At 45.3% G+C, this 16110-nt stretch overlaps 1 protein-coding gene across 1 annotated transcript in view; it reads right to left on the bottom strand.

Annotated features, from left to right (window-relative positions):
• Positions 1 to 16110, bottom strand: part of llgl1 (LLGL scribble cell polarity complex component 1) — a 36456-nt gene that overhangs the window by 7088 nt on the left and 13258 nt on the right. Inside the window, exons 3-16 of the mRNA XM_048245677.1 lie at positions 14616 to 14697; positions 14066 to 14196; positions 13557 to 13700; positions 9357 to 9519; positions 8646 to 8781; positions 8143 to 8197; positions 7858 to 8012; positions 7373 to 7593; positions 6464 to 6531; positions 5924 to 6077; positions 4697 to 4801; positions 4118 to 4410; positions 3392 to 3545; positions 2580 to 2718 (exon numbers count right to left, since the gene is read on the bottom strand). Of these exons, the coding sequence (XP_048101634.1) occupies positions 2580 to 2718; positions 3392 to 3545; positions 4118 to 4410; positions 4697 to 4801; positions 5924 to 6077; positions 6464 to 6531; positions 7373 to 7593; positions 7858 to 8012; positions 8143 to 8197; positions 8646 to 8781; positions 9357 to 9519; positions 13557 to 13700; positions 14066 to 14196; positions 14616 to 14697 (2000 nt within the window). The remainder of the gene's footprint in view (positions 1 to 2579; positions 2719 to 3391; positions 3546 to 4117; positions 4411 to 4696; positions 4802 to 5923; positions 6078 to 6463; positions 6532 to 7372; positions 7594 to 7857; positions 8013 to 8142; positions 8198 to 8645; positions 8782 to 9356; positions 9520 to 13556; positions 13701 to 14065; positions 14197 to 14615; positions 14698 to 16110) is intronic.

Below are 16110 nucleotides of genomic sequence, written 5' to 3'. Positions count from 1 at the left end.
CCTGCTCCACCACGGCCAGTACAGCTGTTTCCAGACGGCCTGCATGCCGACCCCCGCCCAACCCAGCCCCCGAGCTTGGACTCAGGGGAGGGCCGCGGCTCAACGCAACATAAGCCTCTTCACACCCACACACCCCCATCCCCCCACACATACCCGGGCCTGGCCTCCCCGAGCGCCTCTTTTGGGGCGCACCTCCAGATTTACTGTCCACCGCAACAATGCAGCATTGTTCGCTTCTGGAGTCCCAGTGGACACAAGCCTAAATCTCCTGATGCAATGGGACGCTTTAGAAGGGAGCCTCCTTCTCTCTAGTGTTTGATTTAAAGATGAGTGGTTCTCCGCAGATGTTTCTGTAGACAAATACAATTTCCATACGAGACTTGTACTCTGTAAACTCAAACACTGTTGTCATGGAAATGGCCAGGGCCCTCTCAAAACTTCCTGAATGGTTTCAATGGCCTACCAGAATAGATTGTTTTGAGTACTATGATACAGAATGTTTAACCCATTCGCGCTGGATGCTGCATGACGCAACATTGACCCTCCCGCTGGATGCTGCGTAGCACAACATTGACCCTCCCGCTGGATGCTGCGTAGCGCAACATGCTTTTTATTTCATGTTTCTAGGTGCTACAGAGGCTTAGATATTACATTCCGTTGACAGTTTTTAGTATGTTTTCAGAAAACCCTCAGGAATAAGGTTATTTAGTCTAGAATGCCATAGGATTCTATAGGCGTTTTTAGCAGCGATTTTAGGAGTAAATGGGTTAATAATGTCTAGGCTATTTTTAAGTCAGAACATGCCGCTAAACCTAGCGTGTGATTACAGATAGTCCTCACAGATAGTTCTTCAAACTTTAGGTTCCTTTATATGATATCAAACCTACCCAATACAGACATTACTGTGCCTTCCTGAAGAAACTAGTTGCACTTAATATAAGTGTAGAAATCTAGTCCAAATAAATAACTTTTTGTTTAACTACTCGATACATCTTTTGATTGCTAACTGCCCCTCACTGCATAAATGTCATTCTAAACAATGGAGTTCAATTTGCTAAAGAATGTTTCATTATGGAACTGTAAAGGAAATGTTTATTTCATGAAATGTTCATTTCAACTTCAAAGACAGAATGATGACCTAAAGTTTCCAAAACAAAAAGGCCATTCAATCTGCTAGTGGATACTCTCCATCTCCAAGTGATGATGTACATTTCCAGTGAAAAGCTAAAAATTACAGGGTTCACATCTGTTTATTATCAGTAATTTGACCCTACCCCGACAAGAGTAGAATATGTGATTACATTAGAATGCTACAACGATTCCTCTGACCCTTGAAAATAGTCCTTCACTGAGTCAATTTCTCTAGGTGTTTTTTATTCCCGTTTCAGTTCCCGTGCGAAAATGTCAAGAAACATTTTTTACTATGGTTGGATTTCAAGAATGAGCGAACACTTCCTATTAACTAATGTATTATCTACACAACTACATAAAAGAATAAAGCACAGACACATAAAGAACGGGTATGTAGCACACCTCTCTGAATCTTTCTTCGTTAAAAAGTTTGGAAAACTTGGAGACCGAGTTTGTAAACGTCTCCACACAGCCATAGAAGTCAACCACAGCCTTGACTACCTTCCTGCAATTGCCTCGACCAGCTGACACTGGAACTGGCCAGAGCAGTCAAGGCCCACCGACAAGCAACCAAGGCGTCTAATGAGAAACTGAAAGGGGTGTCAAATACATGTGTTCAGCTGCGGAGCCAAAGCAGAGACCTGACACTCCTCAGCCACATCCATATGACTCACGCCTCACAAGGGGGGAGGAGAGGTGAGGGAGAGAGGGGGGGGACAAACAGAACCACATGTGAAGTGGAATGGCTGTGTGCACAAATATAAAAATGGTTAACTTTTTCGTAAAGGTAAATGCTCCTCGGAGAACCGTAAAACTTTTATAGGTCTAACATACCAAAGATAAACCCTACACTCGCTCCATATGAGAAATAAAAACACATAACACAGCATACCACGGAAAACGACCAGAGTACCACAGAAATGTTTGTTAATGCATACAACAGCCCCCCGCTTGCTAGTCAGCAGAGTGTGGATTTGCTTACACTCTGAATTTGGAGAAGCCCGTGCAGGCTTGGTGCCTTCAGCCAGGATGTTTGTACTGGTGTAATGCGCTTATAGAGAAGTCTGCCAGAACGTCAGCAGAGTTTGTGTGTATGCCTAAAAGGTCTAAAAACAAATCAGTTTTTTACATTTCCTGAAACACATCTCTTGAGGCAAGAAGGATAAGCTGTCTGAAATGTTCGGGCTAAACTTCTTTAAAACCTTCCTTTTTAACTATGATGAGAAAATGAACAATGTATATAGGAATTATATACAATTTATAGGAGTGTAAGACTTTTTTTCATACGCTCAAAATCATGATGAAAAGTTTGTAAAAACGGGAATTTGGACAAATACAAAAAGAGAAATGTGAATAAATCTGTGTTCTGTGACCTTCAGTCATCCTTAGTGCTCTACTCACGTGTGAGTGTAGTGAAGTGGTTCGGTGAGGCGGTGGCCATGTCTTACCGTCTCTGAGGTATGTGTCGGCGAAGCAAAGGCAGCGCACCACCCCCGAAAGCGAGTCGTCAGCGGAGCGGGGCTCGATCCTCCTCTGCACGGGGGCCACCTCGTCCTGCTCCGCCAGGTGGGCGTTCGCCTCCTGGACCTGAGGGCAGAGGACAGGCAGGGGGTACTCAGTCCAGCTCAGAGGGATTACTGTACATTAGGACACCCCTTACATAAGGTGACCACCAGGATGGCAACAGACAACTCAATCATTAACTTATATAAATGTATGAAAACAAACAGAAATAACAAAACTATAAAAAAATGTAATCTAAAAAACCTGGTTCACAAAAAGTATTGACCCTGGCTTCCTAAATTAACTGATGCCATTAGAATGCCTTTGGTACATTTCTTTGGCAATGTACTCTCACACTGTATACGGTACACTGGTTCCCAAAGCTCTTCAAGTTCAAATCCATCTGTGTAATTGCAAAAGCTGTGCTAGCAAGTCTCCACTGAATATTTTTTGCCAGACATATTGGAAGAAAATCCCCGAGAACTGGCTGCCCAATCTCCTGTAGTGTAATTCAACAACTGGGGGGTAGATTTATTCACTACTGAGGCAAATCACAATACGGATGCATTTCTGTTGAAAATTCAATTCTGACAAGTTGCCACCGCAGCCTTCCCAGAATAGCTCCTTGTTGATGCAGAAATCACAAACAAAATGGCTACCCCCAAACCACAAAGAAAACCAAGCTCAGATGAAAGCCTGCATTTAAGAGAATATTTGTTAAACACTTCTGATTTATTGTCTGTTGCTAAAAACTCACTTTACTGGTGGGACTGTTGACAACTACCCGCTTCTTCCCAGAGACTCTGCTCTTCCGGATCCTTCTGAAAGACTGACGCAACGACTTCTTCAGAGACTTGACCCGGGAGAGTGGCCCCTCCATGGCCAGGGAGTCGTTAGGGTGCAGCGTGCATCTGGAACAAATACAAAACGATGCTCCAAAAAGTTTCACGTTTGTACGGAATGTACTAAACTAAACTAAACGCCACGTGTTTCACGGTGTTGCATTAATGTTAATGACAGCCACTGAGATGTTTGATACACAGTGCCAAGGGATGGAGAGAGGAGGGATTAAATGCCAAAGTCCAACCAAACCAAATCAAATCAATTTCACTGGATTCATAGAAGAAAAATGAACTGGCTTATTTTGCATGGGGTACTGGGCAATTATTGAAACATGATGAATTGACTCATGACAAAACAGAAGAAAAGAAAGAAAACAGGAGAGATGTAGTAAAAAAAAACAAAAGAACTTCTTCCTTTTTCACCTCTGCCAAGTAGGGCGAATTAAAATCTCACTCACTTCCTCACTCTTAAACGCTCTCCCTCAACAAACACTTAATCACAATCCACACACACACACACACACACACACACACACACACACACACACACACACACACACACACACACACACACACACACACACACACACACACACACACACACACACAGCAGTTTGTTGGCGGAGGCCCTCTGGCGTTACCTTGCCAACACGGGGCTGCGGCGGTGGTAGTCGAAGAGTCCGAAACCGTGGCTGGTGCCAAAGGCAATGAGGTTCCACTCGGCGTGTAGCGTTACCGCGGTGACGGCGGCGGGGGGCATGCACTGCACCAGGACGACGGGCTGGAACCCGGGGGCAAACACCACAGAGCCGGACTTGGGCGGCAGGCGGTCGTGTCCCTTCCACGTGAAGCCCTCCCGGTCCTGGAGCAGGTCCATCGTAGCCGCGTCGATCATATGATCAGACTTCTCATCGCTCAGATACATCACAACCACCTGACCATAGGAGTAGAAAGGGGAGGGGGAAGTAGGAGAGACTGAGTGCAGTGCACTAGATCACTAAGTAGGCATCAATCAAGTAGGCATCAATCATTACAAAACAAGTCCACATTATTAGTCAGTAATACGACTAACATAGATGTTAGAATAATTGTACAATAACAACTAAATAAAGACAAAACATTCTCAAACATATTCCTTAAACCTGCACAAAGCATAGTTTTACATTTCTAAAACAGTATATAGTATATGAAAAACAGTTGATAGAAGTTTAACAACATACCTGTCCAGCAGTTCCAGCTACCACTAGTTTGCCACTGTATTTACATAAGCAGATCTTCTGAATACCCAACCTGGGGTCATCACTGTAGGGGTCAAAACAGCCCACCTGAGAGCACACACACAGAGAGGTCTCAGCATAGATCACATACCATCCTCACACACACCTTTACACTACCTTACAGGCACATTGCATACCCCCTACTGATATGCACCACAGACGGATCACAACCATAACATTCTAGAATCATCTACAGGCCTTTTCTAGTGTCTGGTACTAGTTTATGCAACCATTTCCTCCAACACATATGCCACTCCACCCTACATCTTAGCGCGCGCACGCACACGCGCACACACACACACACACACACACACACACACACACACACACACTATAATGGGAGGAGACCGGAAGGCCTGGGTCATTAAGCTCTAAACACAACCTCAGTGCCATCCTGAGCTGGAATGTGCTGCATCGTCTGCTGAGAGACCTGCGAGTGCAGTTTCACCAACCAGCCACTCAGACAGCCAGCCAGCCAGCCTGCTTTTAATTAGGGGAGACAGGGAGGGGGAGGGGGGCAGGGAAAAATGTGAGTGTGAATCCCATATGCTGCGTGAGGCATACAAGACTACTAGAGAAGGCCACTGCTTTAAGTGAGGAAGGAGAAGGGAGAGGTCGATTTAAAAAGCGCTAGGACACCTCTGGAACAAACAAGCCATGTGTATACATCACAAAAGCCAAAAAGGACATCCAGCAGGTAGCTCGACTGAAAAAGGGTGTTATGTGTGAAGGTTACTCGATGTGGGTAAAGAATTGTCACAAACAGAAAATGAATGTGCACTGGAAGGAGTATGTGATGTAACAAAAATGATGCAGTTAAAGCCCCTATTTATATCCATTTTTCTGGGCTGCAGGCAAGACCTGAATTCAAATGATTCCTTCCGCAGCCTCCGCTGGAAATTGGGAGCTAATTTAAGCCAAAATTGCTGGTCATGCTGATAAAAACCAAATACATAAACAAAATCTTCCAAAATCCTTCCAACTAACATTGATGAAAGAGTAGGTCAGAGATTTCTGCCCAGGTTGTTCCTATAGCCAGAGGTGGATTTGGACACTGGACTAGGGTTGCACGATTTGGGGAAAATATCTGATTGTGATTTTGTGGTACTGGTGTTGGTTCATATTGCGATTACAATTACAATAATGGTGCAGCCCTACACAAGCTCTTACCTTCCTGAAAGGGGGCCAGTCCTCCTCCCCGGCCTGGGTCAGACTGTCGTTGTGGTCGCAGTCCGTCTGGAAGATGTTGGCCGTGCTCAGCTTGTACAGGGGTTTCAGGGAGACACCAGAGGCGTCCCAGAAGCGCACAGTGCCGTCCTCATGCCTGAGGACAAGAGGTCGCAGTGATTGAGAGCAGTGAGAGGGTGTGGGTGTGTATGTGTGTGTGTGTGTGTGTATCTACCAAATCCACACACAGACACATTATGGGAGGTGATGACTGGTGACAATATCTTGTTTCGCTCAGCTGAACGGTCAAGCATATCTTTCTCCACTCGCAAACATCAAGCCCTCATGCACACGCGCACACACACACACACACACACACACACAGGAGCGCACACATAACGTTCATACAGGCACCCATACACAGACACTTCCTCTCATAGACAAACATCAAGACCTCATACATGCGCACACATGTACCGTTCATACAGGCACCCATACACAGACAGACACACACTTCCTCTCAGACAAACATCAAGTGCTCACCCCGTCAGTAGCAGCTCCTTTTGTTTGGGTTCAGGAGCCAAGCTCTTGCCTCCACATATCGGCCAGTTCTAAATATGAGACCAGGGGGGATTCAGTCATTACTGAAGCGTTCAATCCAACAGCATTAGTGAAAATGTTGACAAGCTGCAAATTACCTCGTTGGCATACACCAAACATATGAAACTGGGGTCTCAGAGGAAGCTGGACCATGTTTTATTGACAACATTTCAAGTTCTAATGGATGTTGTTGGGTGGTGGGTCCAAGCAAGCCTTCGGCACCTGACACATGTTTCTGAGACCTAAAGTAAGCCTTCCTGCCAATTTCACAGAGAAGAGTCGGGCGCGGGAGTGTTTCCGCCCCCCCGAGTTCAACCCTGAATTGAACCCCGAAATTGGCCGCACTCACATTGACCAAGGCAAGAAGAAAAAAAGCAATGCAGCAAAACTGGAACTGCAAAAGCGGGAGTGACGCCAAGGCTGTGGGTTCACTTTCCAGAAAGCAGAAATGCTTAACAACTATGTTTTCAGCCTGACTGCTTTCAAGTTCCTCTGGATTAAGGAGGTTGTTGAATGAGAACATCATTCCTTTAGTTTTGCTATTGTGAAATCTCCTTTATTTTACCTTTTGGGATCCTACTGAAAGAGACTACAAAACATGGAGGATTGTAAAGAATGGAAGGAAAATAAAGAGAAAAACTTTAAACACAAAATCATTAAATAAATACAAGTTAAAAATGAATCACTTCACTTTCAGAAGTGCCAGTACAGTTGACGATGACTTAACACCTTTGTTGCACTGAACTGGAGGACAAATATATAGTAAAGTCAAAGTGACGTGCTAAGCTCTGCTCCTCTCTGTGGACCACTCTTTGGGGTTGGGTGTGTGTGTGTGTGTGCGCGTTTGCGTACCACAGGCGTCTGCTGGGGGCACTGCTGCTGCTGCCCGGCGCTGATGATCCTCTCCCACAGCCGGGTGGGCACGTTCGAGATGTGGTAGGAGCAAGTGATGGCTGACGAGTGGAGAGGGGCCAGGTACGGACAGGGGATCGTCGGCCAGCCGGGGGTCAAGAGGTCAATCACAACCAGCTCCTCTTCCAGGAGGACCACCAGGGCCGTGGGGTCATCAAACTCTGGAAGACCAAACAGCCCACATTACAAAACACAAACTAACAGATAAGGAGAAAATCCATTTGTAAACATTACGGGCTGCCAGGCGGGAACTGCAGAGCTGAGTAACAGCTCTAATGTAGAGAGCACGCAGGTTAATAGCACAACTTCCTTTATCTGAAACGGGGGAAAAATGCAACCTCGAACCCGTGCGTGCTGATGTAATGAAGGCCTCCAGTCTCGGTTGAAAGTGTATGTAAACACAGCGATACCGGAGCGCTACTCACCCTTTAGGGGATCTGTGCAGTGGATGGTGAAGAAGTCAATGACCCGGGACGTGAAGTCCAGTGTGACGTGCGTGCTGTCCTGCAGGATGGTCAAACAGTGCCGGTCTCCGTAGCTCGCCCGAGGCATGCCTCCGCTGAAGAGCACCAAAGGAGCCCTGTGGAGAGACACGGACAAGAAAGAAAAGGAGATACAAGATCACAAACTTTGAAAAAAACAAAAAAGAAAGGCAAACTAAAATTCTGGTCAGACGTTGACTTTTCTTCCTTCATGTCTCTGATACAAACCCCGATTCTGCTGTTCTCCAGAGGATCTTGTTCACAGCTTTACAAGGAAACGGACCTGAATGGGGAAAAAAAGACAAGTTTTGTTTTCTTCCTCCAGAAACAGAGCTTAAAAACAAGGCAACACACTATAGCAAACCAAAACAGTGGCTATTAAACAGGGAAAATCCGTGGAAAGCTCCTCCGGTTGGTGTAAACAGCCCATCAGCTAATTGTGAAAAGGCAATTCAAGGTTTATTTGGACTTTTATAAGTCTGGGCTGGAGAAATAGACTTTTTTCACAAGCGAAAGACACTAGTCTGTACTTTTGGAAGTACATATCCTGTCTCTGGCCCAATTAAACGAGGCTAGAGGACAATAACAATAAAATGCCTCAAGGATACATTATCAGAATGATATGGCCTGGCTCAGATAAAAGAAAACAGCTCTTGTTATGGCTGAGAGAGAGAGAGAGAGAGAGAGAGAGAGAGAGAGAGAGAGAGAGAGAGAGAGAGAGAGCCTCGCACCGTATGGTATAGTGGACGTGGCTGGCTGACTGGTGCAAGGGGTGCCACTGCTGACTGACCACACCATGTAGCCACCGTCGCTATGGGAACTGACAAAGGAGCTCCCTGTGCGTTCCCACACCAAGCTCTCCAGCTGCTGTAGGGGTCACACAAGACAAACAGTCATCAGCACACACACACACACACACACACACACACACACACACACACACACACACACACACACACACACACAGCCTGTGATGAAAAAGGTCTGGCATCTGACAGGACAGACCTTTCAGTTTTAGCTGGATTGACAGCACCGACCTTTCTCTTGTCTCAGTAGCATTTCAGAGAGCTAGTGCTCAGGGGCCAACCATGAGTGTGTGTGAGCTTTTCCTGAAAGGCTGTCAGATTTATCATTTGAATGAATGAAGAGCCCCTACAGATTTCACAATTATATGAATTCTTTCTTATCCATGATGGGCTCAGGGGAGGAGAAACTCTACTTCTGGTGAACTGCTGTTCTGACGCTTTTCACTAAAACCATCCTCGGCCTTGAGTGGACCATCAAGGGAGGAATTTATTTTCAGTTAAAAAACGCTTTTTCCTTCCCCTCACACTCAACTAGGAGCATGTAAGTCTCTGTCTCTCTGTCAAGTCTCTGTTGGGGGCGTGGGTGGTGTGCGTGCATGAGGTCACAAAAAAACAAACAAAAAAAAAAGTCCCCACCTGCTTTCCCAGGAAGACGTTGTCGGCGTGCCGCGAGTCCATGTCCCACAGGAGCACCAGGCCGCGGCTGTAGCCAATGAGGATCTTGTCCGGCTGCTGAGGATGCTCCTGCAGGGACTCCACAGGGCCCAGCGACTTCCCGTGTTTGTAGTCCTCAGGAACGCTGCAGGGGAGGGGACACCATTACTCACGAGTCCCAGAGATGGAGGATACAAAGCCACAGAATAATAAACAATGGCGTACGAAAAACAATAAACACACTGACCGGCAGAGAACCAAAACACAGAGGGGTGCCTTCTAAACAACAACAAAAACAAAAAAAGATGGATAAGAAAGGCCTGAATTAACCAGTTAACTATTTTAAAAGATAGATAAGAAAGGCCTGAGTGAACCAGCTACCTAGATATTTTAAAGACAGACCCTTCACTCACACACATACACTTCACTCTCACACACCCTCGATCTCTCTAACACACAAAGCTGTGCATTAACAAACATCTCTCCATCTCTTGTGAGAGAGACGAGTGATAGGCCCTAATAACTTGAGGAGTTCGATGTGGAATTACTTCGGATTTTTGGTATATCAAACTATGGAGAAGAACAAAGCGGTAGGCTATGCAAACTGTGCAAGCGAGTTCTATGTAGGCAAAATTTGTTTGACATTTCTAATCGTCAACAGACACAGATACGTTGTTGAAGACTGCAGTAATGTTTGTCAATGATGTAATGTCAGTCCACTCGGCTTATTGTTTTGAGAATGTTGCACTCCTGTTTGTCATTGTGCGCGAAACTTAACGCCAATAATTCATCAGAAATATTGCTGGCTTGCGTCTACAAGTGCCCTCTTTACGTTAATGCCTGTTAGTTGTTTGTGGATTGGCCTATATTTGGCGTTGAAAATGAAAACGTCTTTAGACATGAAAAATCGATTTTACAATGGATTCAATGAACACTTATGTCTCAAAAATCGAACACGATTTTTTCACAAAAGTGACAGCCCTAACACACACGCACAACGCGAGAGAGAACTGAGGAGCTGCCAGTGCAGCATCTCAAACAGTGGGACAGATGGGTGATTTGTAAACACCAAGAGATGCCTTCATCTTTGTTTGTAGACTGAAGCTCCTCAGCCCCGTTGAACTTTTCTGAGGAACTTAACGCTCTGGTTGCATGCCTCAATGTCAAGCTTAGTGCGACAACTCATCATATCTGTATTCTTAACAAACTGGCTGAAGCCTACATCAGGATAAGGCCTTTGCATCATTGCAGAACTAACAAAAATGCCTTGCTGCACTCCCGCTCACACAGACACTCTCTTGGATATGTCGGTCCGTCTTGTTGTGATAGCAGTTGTCCCACACTGAAGAGAATAACACTGCACTAAAAAAAAAAAAAAAAGAGAAAAAAGTTGGGGAGGAAAAATGCATGACATCAGGATTTTTCCCTTTTTTTGAGGAGGGGGGGCTCCCATAAAAGTGAGGGTGCACAAGGACAACGCTGACACAACATGAGCAAATCCTACCAGGCTTGAATTCAAGCTTTAAACCCTGATGACCAATCACAAACCACCCAATGGGATTCCTCTGTGACTGGGGCACAGATTCAACTGGAGGAATGCACACAACAAACCCAGAGGATGCCATGCACCCATGAAAACAGGAGAGGTGTGTGTGTGTGTGTGTTTGTGTGTAGGCAGAAAAGAGGAGAGACAGAGAAAAAACAGGGACTGGAATCCCGTTGCAGTGGCTTGGCTCAGTATTAGACCCAACAAGCCACAGAGGGACCAGATTTCACACAAACAATTGCAATCTTAATGGCACAAAGAAAAGACACTCTTGTGAAACATTTCCAAAGACTCTTGGAAAGAAGAAAGATAAAGAGAGGGGGAATCAAAAAAAGTAAAATAAAATGAGAGAGTAGCATGACCGACAGTGGTGGCGAAAATGTTCAAGAAAAACAGATGCATTTCAAGCCATAAATCACTCCCGTCTGTTTAAACATTAATGAAACTGTCAACACGACCCTTCCCAGGACAAAGCATACAGGAACGTCGTGCACAGGTCGCTGACAAAACAGCACTGAGCACGGGGCCGAGCCCAGGCTGGAAGCATATTAAGTTCCATGTTTTGTCAGACCAAAACAATTACCACGCAGTAGACTCAGTCCCTCATTTCTCAAAACCACGTTGGCTTCTCAAAAACACACGACAGGAAGAGGAGAGACACTTCGGCTCTCAAACAAAAACAGCCGACCACAAAGCGTACTATTGTTCAAAAAAAAGGGAAAAAACGAACGACCGAGAGAGAGAGAGAGAGAGAGAGAGAGAGAGAGAGAGAGAGAGAGAAAGAAAGAAAGAACGAGAGAGAAAGAGACCGCAAGAGAGCATCAAAGTATTTTTAGGAATGCCGCTTCCCTGCTGATACTCAGAGATGAGTCCATGAACCTTTTCTGTCCTCGTGCTCGAGCAGATCCTCGGGGCCAGGGATCACAGCACTTGGCACTAGGCACAAAAGCATTCTGTTCAGCGAGCTTCCTGGCTGACACGTACTTATTAGCAGTGGTGCTCTGATGGGATTGGACTCCCATTAGTCCAAACTGTGCCGGCTTAATGAGCGGTTCCGGGCCCGTCTTGACAGCAAATGAAGTCGGAGCACTCAGCACAGCCCAGCCTATCGGTGTCTAAAAAGGGACCAAATGAGCAAAGGCTGTAATCTACTTGCAGCTTAAACAGCATCTTTAGTCTAGAGGCAGGCCTGGGGTGATTTTGACATTTCTTCCCCCCCCCCACTTCCTCCCAGTTTCTTTTCGCAGGCATCATTTTGAACATCTGACACACACACACACGACAATCAAAACATAAAGTAGACAGGAAGCATAGTGCCATAGCGAGTGGAGAACCCAAATGGCATCAGATTAGAGGATGGCTACCGGTCATGCAGAACCCCCTGAAATAATGCAAGTAGTGAGGCGTGAACAGTATGGGGAACCGCACTGGGATTGGGGGGTTAAGAGACTGAGAGAAACGGATGGGTGGAAACAAGAAGAAACAGCAGGGGAAACCAAAGAATTTTTTTGTATGAGAAAAAAAAAAAAAAACAGCTGATGTGTAGAGAAGCAAAACAGAGGAAATGGAGAAAGACTGAAGTCCCATCTTACAGAGGCGTAACAGATGGACACAGCTGTGTGTGTGTGTGTGTGTGTGTGTGTGTGTGTGTGTGTGTGTGTGTGTGTGTGTGTGTGTGAGAGAGAGAGAGAGAGAGAGAGAGACAGAGAGTGTGTGTGTGTGTGAAGAGTGGAGTGGACACTTGGACACCATGAAATTTGTTTGATCTCTCCAGTTCAAACATGTCTCCTGCCCACCTACCCCTCCAAACCAAATGGGGCAGGAGCCCTGAGGTAAAGGAAATAAGTCAGAAAGCTCCCTTCTGCTTCATTAAACTCTGTGTTAAGACCCCCGTCAGGAGGGAGTAGTTTTTTTATGAGGTAAGCTGGCGGTGGAATCTGTCCACCCAACTCTCTTTTATTAGAGGCCAGCAAGCACTGCAGGGGGAGAAGGGGAACGGGCGAGAGCTGGAGACCAAATGAAACAATTGTCCCCGAGAGAGAGCAAGGGATATTTTTCCTTTTTTAAAATCATTTGTATCAGTACTATTGTATCAGCTGCCCAGTAAATCCTAGCAGGTGTGAACATTGGATGTGTGCAGCATGGGCAATATGTCAATATGGGCTTGAACTCCGCTCCTATGCACCTTCCCATGCCTTACTCCTTCCAATGTGAAATACGCTTTTCTTACTACGTCAATGGATTTTATACCAGTTGACATTCTATTGACCAGGTGAAGACACAACATTTATTTGATCAAAATCCTTATCTTGCTCAGTCAAACTCAGGTTGACAATCAGCCCTTTGACTAAACACAGTGTCAAAAGGTAAGAGAAGTTTAGCCATACAGAGAGCTTTCCTGCACATAAACTGGGCAGATGCGCATCTTTCAAAAATTCCCATGCGGCCTTTTGCCATTAGTGCAGCCTCAGTTTTCTCCTCTGTGACATTTTTTCGTGCAGCTCAACTTAAATCAATGGAGTCCATCACAGAAGTTTCTGTGCATGAAACACCCAAATAAAATAAAAATTTTCCCAAATGAAATGCACACAGCAAACCTGCAAAATCTCACACTCACACACACACACACAACTGACCTCTGCAGCACCTCATCCTGGAGCAGAGACTTGTCCAGCAGGGTGAGGCTGGGCAGCTCCACGAAGTGGACGCCACCTCCCTCGGTGCCCACGCACAGCAGGTCACACCTCAGCATGAGCAGGAGCACAGTCACACGGGTCGCACTAGAGGGGGGGAAAGGGTTACAGAGTTTACGGTTAATAACACAGCATTTGATCAGCGTCACCTGTAGGGGGAAAGGGGTTATGGAGTTTATGGTAAATAATGGGGCATTGGATCACCATCACTTCTGGTCATGTCACTGGCCTGGCTTATAAGCAGAATTTTTCTTCACTGCTTTGCATACAGGTATGCCACCTGCAATCTAGCATACCTGATTATTACACTACAGAAGCCTGCTTAGGTAAATGAGGAATACAGGGCTTCTCTGAAACACTACAGCTAAATAATCTAAATTCCTCTCACACAGACCAGCTTTTAGTGTGGCTTTCAGAGTGCTCCCACAGCAGGAACAGGAGGTCAGCCTCACCTGGTGCTCTCGATCCCCGGTCGGCCCGGTAGGGTGAAGCTGCGGATCTCTTCCAGGTGAGAGTAGCTGTCCTTTAGGTTGATCTCCCACAGGTGCAGAGTGTTGTCATCCAACAGCGACAGGATCCGGCCCTGGCAACCAGTTCAATACATATTGAACAAACATCAGGGATCTTGCATATATCAGGTATGTCCATTACACCACGTTTACAGGAAACACAACAGGGATGTCTTAACATCTATCAGGCAGCATAATGTACAAAGCACCAAAGCACAAAAGGACAGAAATCCCTGTGCAGAGCCAGCCATCAGGTGCTGGTTGGCAGAAGGTACCTGGTAGCAAGTGCTTGCTCTAAATAAAGAGTCTCTAAAGAGTTGTCTTTCAGTCAGTATTAAGGAATATGTAGCGGTCATATTAAAATGTTTGAGGAGGTATTCAATATTTGTACTGGACTCAGAAAACTTTAGTCACAAAACACAATCATACAATTCATAATATGTGCATGTTACCCTTTATATTGAGAGGTGGGGTTGGGTGAGCACACCCTTACCTGTCCATAGAGGAAGTGGATCTGCGTGACTGTGGCGGTGTCTCTGTGCAGGCCAGTGAATTCCACTCCGGGGGCTCCATAGCTTTTGGCTACAAGTCAAGGAACTTTAACGCAAACATTACGCAAAGACTTCTGGCAACACCTCTCCAGTGAAGTGAATTTGAAGAAAAAAAAAAAAAAAAAAAAAAAAAAAAAAAAGAAAACTAAATAAATCACTTTTTCTACCTTCCTCTATCTATCTATCTGTCTATCTATCATTAATTAACTTCCCACTTTGTGCATCTGACCTCGTTCTAGCCTCGTTCTGGCTACAGTGCGCATGCAGTCGGCAAAACAGGCTGCAATCTCCCAAACAAGCACAAGCACACAAACACAAAAACACAAATGTTCCTTTCTCCCCCGAACGCAATTCAGTTTAAGACCAGAGGCTGATCATGTCTAATTACAGATAATGACTGCCATCACATTCTGATCACACAGGCTACCAAACAGGGCTATGCTTCTGCACCCGAGGCAAACCCCAAACACGCAGAGCAGAATTACCTTCTGTTATTGTACAGAGAGCCAAGCTCTGCTTTGTGTTTGAAGCGAAGGCAAGAAAACCACAGGCAGTAATTACAGCATGGCAGCTAATGGAGTGGCAGACACAAAACTGACAAATCTGAAGATGCAAAGTAATTGACTAACACTGCACTTATGGGAATTTCTACAGCTGCGCTCAAGCTAAAACTGTAATAGCAGACTGTGTAATCCTCTCCATTCACCCAAATGACTCTCATTCGATCTGCTTTTCATTCCCACATCATACCCAGCTCACATTTTTTGTGATGTTATTACAAAACCATAAAGTGTAGAGAGCACATTTACATTTGGGTAAAGCGACGACTGCACGCTTGCCAGTTCAAATCAAGCAGGCATTGTTAACAGCGTATAGATTCAGTACAGGCTCATCAAAACAAGGCATTGGAGGGGATGGAGTCCATTTCAATGTTGGAGATCTAATTCTACTAATCAGGCAAAGGCTGGACGTTCACCAGAGCAACAGTGCAGAACAGATGCATACATGAAATATTTGATCAATATGTCTGCTACTATAGTGATCAGTTTGTGTGTGAAACCAAAGACTACTACAATTCCTAGTACCATATTTTACAACATTTCTTAGTACCACATTCTACAAGTTGAGCTACAAGTCCATAAACCACTTATCTACTCTTTTATGACACTTTTTACGCAATTACATACAGGCGCCTGTACATGTCACTCATGATGCCCTTGTACCAGTTCGCCCTAAACCTCAGCTACAACCCCAGTGACTCCCCGTGTGACAGTCAAGACAAATCGCCCAATAAGACCAATAAATCACTCCCAACTGCAGCCTTAAAATATACACCTTGCCCTTTCAGAAACAACAAGAGCTGTCAGAAGCCCATCTCACATTGTTACGATCGTAACATGCCACGTCATTTTTTTATAGACCCCTTCCTCTTGTTCA

This window comes from Alosa alosa, chromosome 6, assembly GCF_017589495.1.
Source record: "Alosa alosa isolate M-15738 ecotype Scorff River chromosome 6, AALO_Geno_1.1, whole genome shotgun sequence".
Classification (NCBI taxonomy): Eukaryota; Metazoa; Chordata; class Actinopteri; order Clupeiformes; family Clupeidae; genus Alosa; species Alosa alosa.
This window is presented reverse-complemented; position numbering and strand designations above follow the sequence as displayed.